This window comes from Nycticebus coucang, chromosome 14, assembly GCF_027406575.1.
Source record: "Nycticebus coucang isolate mNycCou1 chromosome 14, mNycCou1.pri, whole genome shotgun sequence".
NCBI classification, from domain to species: domain Eukaryota; kingdom Metazoa; phylum Chordata; class Mammalia; order Primates; family Lorisidae; genus Nycticebus; species Nycticebus coucang.
The window spans coordinates 64418740-64433381 of record NC_069793.1 but is presented as its reverse complement, the minus strand read 5'-3'; the positions used below and the strand labels follow the sequence as shown (position 1 = coordinate 64433381).

The 14642-nt window shown below is 42.1% G+C and overlaps 1 protein-coding gene and 1 pseudogene across 4 annotated transcripts in view; one reads left to right on the top strand and one right to left on the bottom strand.

The window, feature by feature from the left end:
• The window catches only part of STIM1 (stromal interaction molecule 1), a 249598-nt gene that overhangs the window by 160108 nt on the left and 74848 nt on the right, over positions 1–14642 (top strand). For all 4 annotated transcript variants that reach the window (XM_053560826.1, XM_053560830.1, XM_053560829.1 and 1 more), the window contains exon 3: positions 13438–13552. In XM_053560826.1, the coding sequence (XP_053416801.1) occupies positions 13438–13552 (115 nt within the window). The remainder of the gene's footprint in view (positions 1–13437; positions 13553–14642) is intronic.
• On the bottom strand, positions 1964–2576 carry LOC128564886 (high mobility group protein B3-like; annotated as a pseudogene).

Sequence of the window (14642 nt, the reverse complement as noted above, 5' to 3'; positions counted from 1 at the left end):
TAAAAAATTCTTTTTAATTTTTAAGAACTTATCATTGTCTATATTCTATAATTTAATCATTTGTTATTTATTGTTTGTTTTCTAGAATATAACATCCATGAGGGCAAGGTATCTGTTTTGTTCAGTATTATCTTCTTGGTACCTACAACAGTGCCTGGGGCAGTGTTGGTACTCAGTACATACTGTTGAGTGAATGAACAAATGACTCTATTTAAAAAGGAATAGATTTTTTAAAATATGGATTCACATTACTATCTGGGGTCACTTATTAGCCATAAGACCTTCCCTTTACTATTTTTAGTAAGGCATGTCACCTAGCAATGAATTTTCTCAGTGTTTATCTGGAAATGTCTTTATTTTACCTTCATTTTTCCAAGATAGTCTGCTGATGTATGATTCTTGATTAACAGGTCCACTCATCCCCCTTCTCCTCTCCCCAACACTTTGAACATGTCATCTCATCATCTCCTGGTATCCATTGTTTTTAATGGAAGTTAGCTGTTAATGTAATTGGGGTTCCCTTATATGTGGTGAGTTATTTTTCTCTTGATACTTTCAAAGTGTTTTCTTTATTTTTGCCTTTTAGTGTTTTACTTAATGTGTCTATTTATGGATCTCTTTGCATTTATCCTATTTGGAGTTTATTAACTTTGTTGATGAGTAGATTATTGTTTGTTTTTTAGTGCTCCCCCCTCCCCTTTTTTTTTGGGACAGAGTCTCACTTTGTTGCCCTTGGTAGGGTGCTGTGGTGTCACAGCTCACAGCAACCTCAAACTCTTGGGTTTAAGCAGTTCTCTTCCTCAGCCTCCCAAGTAGCTCCCCTCCACAATGCCCAGCTATTTTTAGAGATAGGGTCTCCCTCTGGCTCAGCTGGTCTTAAACTCGTGAGCTCAGGCAATCCACCGGCCCCAGCCTGCCCGAGTGCTGGGATTATAGGCGTGAGCCACTGTGCCTGGCCAGCCCCTAATTTTTGAATATTTTTCCTGCTCTTTTCTCTTGACTTTCTCTGTCTGGTACTCATATTATGCATATATTGGTGTGCATAATGGTGTTCTACATTTCACTTAAGCTCTGTACACTTTTCCTCATTCCTTTTTCTTTCTGTTTTTACGATTATATAATCTTTATCAATCTCTCTTTAAGTTTGCTAATTCTTTCTTCTGTTAGTTCAGTTCTACTATTGAGTCCCTGTCCCAAATTTTTTATTTCAGTAATTATACTTTTCAACTCTAGAATAGCCATTTGGTTCTTTTTACATATAATTTTGTCTCTTTATTGATATTCTTTGTTTGATGCAACATTGTCAACATATATTCCTTTACTCCTTAAATCATGGTTCTTTTAATCTTTGAATGTACTTATAATGGCTACTCTGTAGTCTTTTCTTGTTAATTCTAAAACTCTCTTACAGACAGTTTCTGTTACTTGCTCCCCCCCCCCCCCCCCCCGTAATGCTGTGTACTTTCCTGTTTCTTTGTAGTCTGATTTTTTTTTTCTTTTTTGGAAACAGAACATTTTTGATAATATATTGTAGCAACTGTAATTACTTGTCCAATCTCTCTGGGGCTTGTTATTATAGAAGAACCCCTGTAAATTGATCATCTAAGAGACTGTTACTGGTGGTCGAAATTCGGAGGTAGTCAACATAAGGAACGAGGCCTGCTTTACTGATACACACATGTGGTACATGTCCAGTTTATGAAAATTAAGTCACCTTAAGGAGGTAGTCAACCATGGAGGTTCTACTGTATTTCCTTGTTTTTTGTTTAATGACTGGCTAGATTGTTTTTATAGTTGCCCCTCTACCCCATTGTGAAGCCTCTGATGTTGCTTCACAACAAGTAGGTGCAGTCTTGGGTATGCCCACAGGCACCTTGGGATGACAGTGGTTTTGGCAGGATTTATTTGATTATCTCTTTCCTTGGCCACACCCAGTTTTTTTTTTTTCCAGATAAACAGTTTTTTATTCATCCTCCTCCTCCTCCTCCTCCTCTTCTTCTTCTTCTTCTTCCTCGTCTTCTTTATCTTCCTCTTCCACCTTTTTCCTGGCAACTTTAGTGGGACCCTTTGCACCATCAAACGTTCCTTTAGACTTAAAGTCAGCGACATCCTTCTCATACTTCTCCTTCAGCTTGGCTGCCATAGTGATATAAGGCTGCTTTTCGCTGTCACTTAAGTTATTCCACATCTCACCCAGCTTTTTTGCCACATCTCCAATAGAGATACCAGGATTTGTAGACTTGATCTTGGGGCGGAATTCTGAACAGAAGAGGAAAAATCCAGACGGTGGCCTCTTGGGGGCATTAGGGTCCTTCTTCTTCTTTCCTCCTTTAGCTGGTCCATAATCCTTCATTTCCTGATCATAGCGGAGTTTATCAGCCTTTGCCATTTCATCAAATTTAGACTTCTCTTGCCCAGACATTGCCTTCTACCTTTCAGAGCACTTCTTGGAAAATTCTGCAAAATTTACAGGGACCTCTGGGTTTTTCTTCTTATGTTCTTCTCTGCATGTCTGCACAAAGAAGGCATAGGCAGACATCTTGCCCTTTGGTTTCTTGGGGTCACCTTTAGCCATCTTGACTGTATTGTTCCCCACACCCAGTTTTTAAGGTCCATTAATTGCCATGTGATTGCTCTGTTGTTTCAGCAATGCCTTGAGGCATAATTTTTCCCCCAGACTGATCCAGTTATATTAGGGCCCCTTTGAAGGGATAGTTCCTCAAGTTAGTGTTTGAGATTTGTTCATACCTAGAGAGAGTTCCTCCCAGCTGTCATTCCTCAGTTTTCTTCAGCATACTCTCCATTGTACAGTTCAGCCTGTATGTCCAATGAATATACCAGTCTTTTTAAAAATGGCTTCCACCACAACTTCCACTGCTTTTTGTTTTTGTACAGACAAGGTCTCACTATATTGCCCAGGCTGGTCTCAAATTTGACTCAAGCAGATTTCCCACTTTGGCCTATCAAAGTGCTGGGATTACAGGCATGAGCCACTATGTGCAGCCCTGCACTGTTTTTGAAAACTTTAGTTTTGAACTTCTCCATACACTGTTGCAAATTTAGTCATTTCCCTTGAGAAGAGATTAGAAGCTCTCTGTTTTATGGCTTGCTTCTTCCTCCAGGCAAATCTTTGAGCCCTTTTTTTGGAGCTGGGGGTGGGGAAAATGACATGCTTCTCTCTGAGTGACACCCTACTTTAGGAGCTGAGCTTTTGGTAGGGAGGTGGCAATAGCCTTAGGTCTTGCTGATTCCAGAGTATAATCACCATCTTATGAGCCAGGGCCATGGCAGTTGAGACCCTAGTATTCTCAGTGGCACTGCATCCAAGGTGAGGTTTTTGTCCTGTGAGCGGGGGCTAAGCAGAGCCACCTCTTGGCTTCACGCACTTAGAACATAACCTTGGGAACAGAGAGCTAGAGGCAGAATCAGAAATGCTGATGTCCTGTCCCTTTCAGGCAAGTAACCCTCCAACTGGGATCTCAGGGGAGAGGGAACCCTGTGTTCTTAGCTGTACCAGTCTGGACTGGAGTTTCTGTGTCACTGTGTTAGGAAAGGGGTAACAGGGAGCAGGTCTTGGTTTAAATACTGCAGACTAGGGCCAAGCATGGTGGCTCACGCCTGTAATCCTAGCACTCTGGGAGGCTGAGTTCGGGAGATTGCCTGAGCTCAGGAGTTTGGTACCACCCTGAGCAAGAGTGAGACCCTGTCTTTACTAAAAATAGAAAAAACTAACCAGGTATGGTGGTGGGTGCCTGTAATCCCAGCTATAGTACTTGAGAAGCTAAGGCAAGAGGGTTGCTTGAGCCCACGAGTTTGAGGTTCCTGTGAGCTGTGATGCCACGGCACTTTACCCAGGGCAACACAGGAAACTCTGCCTCATAAATAAATACATAACATACATACTACAAACTTTCAGTGTTATTACCATTTTTTTCTTTTTTTTTTTGTAGAGACAGAGTCTCACTTTATGGCCCTTGGTAGAGTGCCGTGGCCACACACAGCTCACAGCAACCTCCAACTCCTGGGCTTAAGCGATTCTCTTGCCTCAGCCTCCCGAGTAGCTGGGACTACAGGCGCCCGCCACAACGCCCGGCTATTTTTTGGTTGCAGTTTGGCCGGGGCCGGGTTTGAACCCGCCACCCTTGGTATATGGGGCCGGCGCCTTACCGACTGAGCCACAGGCGCCGCCCCCATTTTTTTCTTTTTTGCTGAAAAACTCAAACTTATATCTTACAGAGTTTGAGTAGATTTTTATGAACAAAGTGTTTCTTCATTGGCTATAGAAACTAGAGACCCAAAGACCATTTTCAGGAAATTTAAATGGTTTCTTTTGGATTGTTATGTCTTTTTTTTCAGTTTTTGGCCGGGGCTGGGTTTGAACCCGCCACCTCTGGCATATAGGGCCAGCACCCTACTCTGTTGAGCCATAGGGGCTGCCCGATTTAAATGGTTTCTTTTGAAAAATAATTTTCATGGGTGGTGCCTGTGGCGCAGTGGGTAGGGCGCCGGCCTCATATACTGAGGTTGGTGAGTTTGAACCCAGCCCTGGCCAAACTGCAACAAAAAATAGCCAGGCGGTGTGGCTGGCGCCTGTAGTCCCAGCTACTCAGGAGACTGAGGCAAGAGAATAACCTAAGCCCAGGAGTTAGAGGTTGCTGTTAGCTGTGACGCCATGGCCCTCTACTGAGGGTGATAAAGTGAGACTCTGTCTCTAAAAAAATAAAAAATAAAAATAATTTTCATCAGTTTCACTAGAAAGTGGGAACATGGAGCTTTTCTTGACATCAAACTATAACTCCCTTCAAACCAACAATTTTTGCGTCATTTCTCATAATGTATTCTGTCCATTATTAATGTATTCATCTTATGCAAATATGGTAGTATTGACTCCAGTTAAGAAGATAACTGCTTCTCTCTGGGGAATCTTTTCTAATCAGTTATCTATTTCTGTCCTCCTTTTGACAGACAAAGGTTCCCCAGATATTTAATAGTAATCCTTGGCTACTTTGGGTACCTTGGTCCTGGTTTAATATTTATAAAACTAGAGATGTTAGCATTTCTCCATTTCTTCTATATGGCTAGGTACCTGGCAAGCCGAAACCTTTGATGCTGCCTCTAGGATTTGACCTGTGTCATGTGCCCAGTGTTATGGTGAGGCATCAAGGATGATCCCATGACAAGGACTAAGCTTATGATTAACCTTGGAAGGATTCTCTGTACTGGCTTCTGTGCAAGGTTTTGTAAATAAAGGAGTAAAAGGAAAGGTGAAGTTGGGCAGCACCTGTGGCTTCAGTGAGTCGGGCACCGGCCCTATATACCCTATATACCTGGCCAAACTGCAACAACAACACAAAAAATAGCCAGGTGTTGTGGCGGGCGCCTGTAGTTCCAGCTACTCTGGAGGCTGAGGCACGAGAATTGCCCAAGCCCAGGAGTTGGAGGTTGCTGTGAGCTGTGATGCCACGGCACTCTACCGAGGGTGATAAAATGAGACTCTGTCTCTTAAAAAAAAAGGAAAGGTGAAGTTGCTGCTTTGGAAGGCATTCTTGTAGTGTTGGACAGCCATATAGAGGAGGATACTATAATATGCAAGATGAATACTGTGATAGAGTTGCAGAAGAAGAGGATCTAAGTTTGCTTTGCCCATGTGTAGTCAGTCACTAAAATGTAATCTGGGTCTGAAAAAATTATTAGGAATGATAAGGAGAAGGAGGAAAATATTTTAGGTGGGCTTGGTGCCTGTAGCTCAGCGGCTAGGGCGCCAGCCACATACACTGGAGCTGGCAGGTTTGAACCTAGCCCGGGCTTTCCAAACAATGACAACTACAACCAAAAAATAGCTGGGTGTTGTGGCAGGCACCTGTAGTCCCAGCTACTTGGGAGGCTGAGGCAAGAGAATCACTTAAGCCCAAGAGTTTGAGGTTGCTGTGAGCTGTGATGCTATGGCACTCTGCCAAGGGCAACATAGTGACACTCTGTCTAAAAAAAAAAAAGAAAGAAAATATTTTATTTTATTTATTTATTTATTTTTAATTGTTAAATCATAGCTGTGTACATTAGTGCAATCTCCTGTACCCATTCTAAGAAGGAAAATATTTTAGATGGAGGATAGCACGCACAGAGACTTTGGTGAAAAACCTGGTACTTTCAGGCAGTTTCAAACAATTCTTTCCTTCCTTCCTCCCTCCTTTCCTCCCTTCCTTTTTTATCTTTCTTTCCAGAGTCTCACTTTGTTGTTCTGGGTAGACTGCCGTGGCATCATAGCTCACCATAACCTTAAACTCTTGGGCTGAAGCAATTCTCTTGCCTTAGAGAATTCTCTTGTTTTAGAGACGAGGTCTCACTCTAGCTCAGGCTGTTCTCTAACCCATGAGCTCAGGAGATTTGCCCGCCTCAGCCTCCCAAGAGTGCTGGGATTACAGGCGTGAGCCACTGTGCCCAGCCTAAGTAATTCATTTTCATTGGGAATGGGAGGAAGTGGCCACTGATGCATCGAGGAAGGTCACCCCATAAAAAGTCTTGCATAAGGTTGTGGAGTTTTGATTTTAAGTAAAGTTAAAGCTTTTAAGGTAAGAATCACAGAGTAAAACAGAAAGGACCTTAGAGGTTAGTAGACTACAGTGCCTTGTCTTAATTATCTTCATTGCTGATCATCTGGCTCATGGACTTTGTGTAGCAGGCACTTAGAAAATATTCATTTTCTGGCTTGGTGCCTGTAGCACAGTGGTAACGGCACCCCACATACACCAAGGGTGGTGGGTTCGAACCCGGCCTGGGACAGCTATACAACTGCAACAAAAAAATAGCCAGGTGTTGTGGCAGGTGCCTGTAGTCCCAGCTACTTGGGAGGCTGAGGCAAGAGAATCATTTAAACCCAAGAATTTGAGGTTGCTGTGAGCTGATGGCATAGCACTCTACCAAGGGTGACATAGTGAGACTCTGTCTCAAAAATAAAATAAATAAATATGAAAAAGAAAATATCCATTTTCTGCCTCTTCTGTGGGTCTCCCTTGCATGTGAGGGATCAGCATCACTGTGGTAGTGGATCCTCGAATGTATATTGGGGGAGCATCTTTATGTTCTTTTTTTTTTTTTTTTTTGTAGAGACAGAGTTTCACTTTATCACCCTCGGTAGAGTGCCATGGCATCACACAGCTCACAGCAACCTCCAACTCCTGGGCTTAGGTGATTCTCCTGCTTCAGCCTCCTGAGTAGCTGGGACTACAGGCGCCCGCCACAACACCCAGCTATTTTTTTGTTGCAGTTTGGCCAGGGCTGGGTTTGAACCCGCCACCCTCAGTATATGGGGCTGGCACCCTGCTCACTGAGCCACAGGCACCGCCCTGTCTTTATGTTCTTAAAATATATTACAGACACACACACAAGAGCATATTTGGTGCTAGCCAGTATTCTAGGGTGTTTATGTGAATTAACTCATTTATACTTTCCTCAACATGAGAGTATTATGAGATTTCATACTTCTGTTATCTATCTTCATTTTACAAATGATGTACATAATACACTGAAAGAAATTCAGTGATGCCAGTATTTAAATCCAGGCAGCCTTTTTCTAGGATCAAGCTCATTATGGTATACTGAATTCAAGTTATTGTCACTCTGTGGTCCCTAGCTGAAATATCTTTGTTTTAGATTGATTAACTATTCAGCGTTTTTCTTTCTTCTAAGTAGACATAATAAGAATTGACTAGTTATTGTAAGCTAAGCATTCTGCTGAGTGTTGTATGACAAATTTAAGTGAGCGATATTTATTCACTTATTTCATAACTATATACTTGGCTTCATGCCAGGTCCTAGGCTTAGAAGTGGGCTTATGAAGCTAAATTAATTATTCATTTAGATGTTCCAGAGAATTTGCAAGATGCTGAGTGAAGATATAAATGATGAATAAAACAGTCTCCATTTTTGAGTTGCTTAGAGAGAGTAAGATGGGATTAATTAAATAGTAACTGTAGTATAATGGGATAAATATTGTCATAGATGTATACCCTGAGAACAAAGGAATGAATAACTTAGGACAATTAACTCATCTGGGAGTGATCTGGAAAACATCACAGAGACAGTACCTTTTTCTTTAATAGACTAAGAGTAGAAGCCAAGCATGGTGGCTCATGCCTGTAATCCTAGCACTTTGGGAGACTGAGATGGGAAGATCATTTGCGGCCAGGAGTTTTAGACAAAGAGTGGGAGAAAGCATTTTAGATGGAGGACCTTGTACAAAGGCTTGGAGTATAAAAGAATGTGGTTTGTTCAAGGAGCCTGAAATGACTTGATGTGTCTAGATCAGGCAACTTTTTCTATAAAGGGCCTGATAGTAAACATTTTAGGCTTCACTAGCTAAAGAGTCTCTGTTACAACTACTTAAGTCTGCCTTTGTAGCATGAAAACAGCAATAGATAATACATAAGTGAATGAGCCTGGCTGTGTTTTAATAAAACTATAGTAAAAATAATCAGCAAGCTGAATATGGCATACAGTCATAGTTTTCTGACCCCTGGTAAGGTGCCTGGTAGGGAATGAGGGTGTTTGGGAAGGTCCTTAGGATGTTAGTCTATGGGACACATTGTAAAAGGCCTTGGATACCATGCTAGGAAGCCAAGGCTTTATCCTGTGGGTAAATGGGGAGCCATGAGATTTTAAGTCAGTGAACTGATACAGTTAGATTTGTACTTTACAAAGGGCATTCTAGTGTCTAACATGGTAGATGGACTAACAGCAGAGATTAGGTGTACCCAGGTACCCTGCCCCTGAGCAACAGCTTCAGATCTCAATGGAGACAGTTACTTACCCCTGATAGATATATCCATGTGTCAGAATTCTGTATAAATGACATTTATTGCTTTTGTTGCTAAAATGTGGGTCCTTGATAGGTAGGTGTTCAGGAGGTGAATAAGAGTTAGGAAACTTCTCAGATCTGGAACATGCGATTTGTGGGTTCTAAACATTGGGGTGAGCCACGGGAAGTGGGAATGGAAGTGGCACTGTTTGATTTGAGAAACAGGGAAGGTAAGTAGTGGGGATCAAGGTTGGAAAGGGGTGGGAAGAGTAATTAGTGGTAAGGAAGAACCCAGGAGAGCTGCCTAGATTGCTGTACCCAAAGACACGCTGTTCCTCTTCTGGCTTTATGTCAGTGGATTCTGTTCCTGATGCAGTGAGTTGGCTGGACCTACTTTATGGAAATTCTAGAGAGATATCTCCCTTCTTCTCTGCTCCCCCACACACTACTTCACTATTGCTTAACACTTGGGATGGGCTTGTATGCATTGTGCCACCTCCTGGGAGATCACTTTTCTGAGCTCATAGAGCTAAATATACCTAGTGACAGCTGGTACCTCAGCTCTTTGGAGCATTATTGAGCTACAGTTCTAACCAATGCTGCATTCCCCATGGTAAGGCAAGACTTTTAGGGAGTCCCCCAGACTTTCCTAAGACAGGAGCTGTTTGTTTGAAGTCTGAAATAGTAAATTACTGTTGTGGGAGCCAAAGCTATCTGTTTTTGTTTTGTTTTGTGCTTTTCGTTGCTTTTAAACTTTGTTAAATCAGACTTTAGCTAATAGCTGGACATGGGACAGTGTTCAGATTAAGATGTAACTAATGCCTACCTCAGGTACTATGTATATTGGATATCAGAATTCTAGCTCAGTACGATATTCTTGTATGGTATACTTATGGCTGGGTAACTAGGAACTTCTATCAGGGGCTCTATAGTTTGGCAGGGGAGGTAGACATATAACAGGCACTGTGGGAGCACAGGATAGGCCACCTTTGATCAAGAATCTTTTACTCTTACTTTTTGTCCTTATCTTCCCTCTTTCCAATAATAATCACAACTAACATTTTAGTTGTGCTTTAAAAACTTAGAGTGCGGGGGCGGCACCTGTGGCTCAGTGAGTAGGGCGCCGGCCCCATATGCCGAGGGTGGCGGGTTCAAACCCAGTCCCGGCCAAACTGCAACAAAAAAATAGCCGGGCGTTGTGGCGGGCGCCTGTAGTCTCAGCTGCTCGGGAGGCTGAGGCAAGAGAATCACGTAAGCCCAAGAGTTAGAGGTTGCTGTGAGCCGTGTGACGCCACGGCACTCTACCAGAGGGCGGTACAGTGAGACTCTGTCTCTACAAAAAAAAAAAAAAAACTTAGAGTGCGGGGCGGCACCTGTGGCTCAGTGAGTAAGCCGCCGGCCCCATATGCCGAGGGTGGCAGGTTCAAACCCAGCCCCGGCCAAACTGCAACAAAAAATAGCCGGGCGTTGTGGCGGGCACCTGTAGTCCCAGCTGCTGGGGAGGCTGAGGCAAGAGAATCGCGTAAGCCCAAGAGTTAGAGGTTGCTGTGAGCTGTGTGATGCCACGGCACTCTACCCGAGAGCGGTACAGTGAGACTCTGTCTCTACAAAAAAAAAAAAAAAAACTTAGAGTGCTTTAGTGTATACCAGGAATCACAATCTATGCCTTGGAGGGGCCAGAGGGAATCATAACTTAGTAATGTGGGCTGTGCAAATGTATATGTATAAATAAGTGAGAGGTGGGAGCTGTGACAAACTAGAGAGTAGAAAGGGGCAGCTCCCGTTTAGCTCTGGCAGATTGTTACTTTGTAGATATGTGAATCCTGGCTTGGTGCCTGTTTCACAGTGGTTATGGTGTCAGCCACATGCACCGAGGCTGGCGGGTTCAAACCCAGCCTGGGGCAGCTAAACAATAATGACAATTGCAACCAAAAAATAGCCAGGTGTTGTGGCGGGTGCCTGTAGTCCCAGCTACTTGGGAGGCTGAGGCAAGAGAATCGCTTAAGCCAAGAGTTTAAGGTTGTTGTGAGCTGTGACACTACGGCACTCTACTGAGGGCGACATAGTGAGACTCTGTCTCAAAAAAAAAAAAAAAAAAAAAAAGAATTCCGAAACAGTGTCAAGAGGTAGGAGCTTGGGGCCTTTTTAGCTCCTTTAGCACCAACTCTCCCCTTTAGTACCAACTCTCCCTGCTCCCAGTCATATAAATGGCATATTATGAAACCAATTTTACATAGGCTAATTGATAATAAACAAGAATTTATCCCAAATTATCCCCCCAACATACAACATATATTATAGAAATATAAATGTATTTTATATGCTGTCATGTGCCACATAATGACAGTCAACCAGGAGCCACATATGTGACTTGGTCCTTTAAGATTATAATACCATATTTTTACTGTATCTTTTCTGTGTTTACATAGATAAATACTTAATGTTATGTTATAGTTACCTAGGGTATTCAGTACAGTAGTATGATGTACAGGTTTGTAGCCTAAGAGCAATAACCTATACCATATAGCCTTATACAGACCAATGTATTTAGGTTTGCATTAATACATTCTATGATGTTCACACAATGATAAATTTTTCAAAATGTATCCCAGTCATTAAATGATATATAATGAAACCAGTTTTACATAGGGTAATTGATATAAATAAGAGTTAAATTTGTTATTTCCGGTAAAAGAAGATCACCAAGTAAATAAATAAAGACCTAAACACTTCTTTTTTTTTTTCAAACACTTCTAATTTTAAATATTGAAATGAATGTGAGCTATACATACATTTAAGAATGATTAATAAAAACAAATAAAATCGTTTTTGTGCTTGTTCTAGTTCAGGCTTGTGGGCGGCCAGAACCTGTCCCAGGAGCTCAGGGTGCAAGGTGGGAACCAACTTTGGACAGGATACCATTCCATCACAGGGCGTACATGCACATACACACGTGCTCACTCAGACTGGGACTATTTAGACAGTTCTCCTAATGTACACATCTTTGGGATATTGGAGGAAACTGGAGCACCCAGAGAAAACCTATGAAGTCATGGAAAGAGACATGCAGGCATTGGCCCTAGCCAGGGATCATATTAATGATGTTAAGGATCAATCTGCATGAGTATAAAGTTAATCACCAGTTAGATTTTCAAAAGCATTAGTTTCCTTTGTTTTCCTTCTTTCTTGTATAAGTGTATTATGAAAAAAATTCCAGGTAATTAACAGACACCTCTCTATGGTATGCAGGGGGAGAATTTGGATTTTTTTCTTTTTTTTTTTTTGAGACAGAGTCTCACTATGTCACCCTTGGTAGAATGCCGTGGCGTCACAGCTTACAACAACCTCAAACTCTTGGGCTTAAGAGATTCTCTTGCCTCAGCCTGCCAAGTAGCTGGGACTTCAGGCACCCGTACAACACCTGCCTATTTTTTATTGTAGTTGTCATTGTTGTCTAGCTGGCCTGGGCCGGGTTCGAATCTGCCACCCTCACTATATGTGGCTGGCACCGTAACACTGTGCTGTGGGTACCGAGCCAAAAATTTGGATTTTAAAGTCAGGAATCTTGGGTTGGAATACTAACTGCATCACTTACCAGCTATAACCTCGAGCACATGTTTCTGTGTAATAAACCTCCACAAACTGTAGTGACTTAACACAATGATGTTTATTTTGCTTATGTATCTGTGGTGTTGGCATGGTTTGGGTAGGCATACCTCACCTATATCCTGGTGGCAGATGAACTGATTGGACAGCTGTGGGTTGAAATCAACTGATGTTTTAGGCACTCACTTGTCTGACTCCTGGGCTGGAAGATTCAAACTCCTGGTGCTGCTCAGATGTCTCTCTCTGTCTCTGTATAGTCTTTCCACATGATCTCTCCAGCATGGTAGCATCAGGGTAGCCAGAGTTTTACACGTTAGCTTAGAGCCCCCCTAGGCGTGTGTCTCAAAAAAGGAAAAGCCAAGTGGATTTGTATTGCCTTTTCTAACCTAGCCTTGGGAGTCATGCAACATCACTGTTGGCACATTCTGTTAGTTAGAAAATGAGTCAGCCTATATTCACGGGGAGAGAAACCCACCTTTAATGGAAGGATTGTGAAAGAATTTGTAGACATGTTTGAAAACCATCATAGCAAGTTAACCTTTCTAAACCTAAAACGATTTGGGGAAAATTGCATTTTTTGAGAGTATTACTATTCTCATTTGTAAAATAGGTGTGATAATTTGTTGGCTGTGATTATTAGGTGAGGTAAATATTGTGGAAGTTCTTGGGATGTAGCTTTAGCATATAAATAAATACTCAAAAAATTGTTAATTATTCCTCTCTTTTTTTCTTTCCTCTTCTAGCTTATTGAGTTCCAGTTAACTTTTATTTATTATCTTTCCATAATTAAAAAATATGAGGAAGGAATTCCTAATTTATTTTTTTTCAAGTGACACATATAGCAAAAAGGAAGAGGTAGTCCAAGTGGGCGACAAGACACATGCGCATACAAGAATACATGAGTGATTCGATACACTTATGCCTTGGGTGGATGGAATGTGCGATGGATAGCTAGAAGCAGGTGACCTATGTGGAGATCCTGGTGGGCTTGCTTCCAGTGAGGTGTCTCTTGTGACTTGTGTGCTTTTCCCTTGCAGTTCCTGAGGGAAGACCTCAATTACCATGACCCAACAGTGAAACACAGCACCTTCCATGGTGAAGATAAGCTCATCAGCGTGGAGGACCTGTGGAAGGCATGGAAGTCCTCAGAAGGTAATAGGCGGCCTGGTTGTCAATCCTAGCTGCTAGAAGGTTTAGAGAAGAGAGAATATGGCCAACACCTTGGCCTTAAAAGGACATGAATATAAAATAATTCTATATACAATCACTAAATAAGACTGAATATAGTTACTGTGCTGAGCATAGGGGAAGGTTTCTCCAAAGTTGGAATTATTCTTTTTTTTTTTTTTTGAGGCAGAGTCTCATGCTGTTACCCTGGGTAGAGTGCCATGGTGTCATAGCTCACAGCAACCTCAAACTCCTGGGTTTGAATGATACTCTACCCTTAGCTTCTTGAGTAGTTGGGACTACAGGTACTTGCCACCACTCCGGGCTAGTTTTTCTATGGATTGCACATTGCTCAGGCTGGTCTCAAATTCCTGAGGTCAAGCAATCTACCCACCTTAGCCTCCCAAAGTGCTAGAATTACAGCCACTGTACCTGGCCTAGAGTTATTCCTAATTAGAATGCTTTTTTAATTGTATCCTATCTCCAACTCTTTTCTTATCCCCTCAGCCCCTAACCCCCTATAGGAATCTCTCACCTTCTGCTGCTTTATCTCCAGAGATAGGGAGCTGGCTAGTCCCTCTCTGGCTTTCCATTTAGTCACAATTCTGCTGAGTCCCAGAGGATTCAAAGATTGGGTGGGAATATAGATAGGCTCTCTCCTTAGTCTTCTCTTTTACAGGTTAAATAGCCTTAGTTCTTTGAAGCAAACATATTTTCTCAGCCTCCTCATCTTGATTTTCTGCCTTTAAACACTTTTGTTAGTATCTTTCTTAGAGTCTCAAGTGGGCCACAGACTTCAAAGTGCGTGTGTGTGTTTTTAATGTGCTCTAAATAGATATATATTTATTTATTTGCATATATAGTTTACATACATGCCATAAACTCCAATATAATAAAAAATAACCCCTCAACGGCTCTTAGACACATGGGTCTTATATATCCCAAGCCAAGTCCTACAGTGGAGGTAGCACGTGTTTCTATTTTACAACATCTCATGGGAGATAAGTGGTTAAGGAGGACTTGAAACCCAACCAGGCCTGACACAGTGAGAGCACTCTGAAGGGACTGCCGTGGG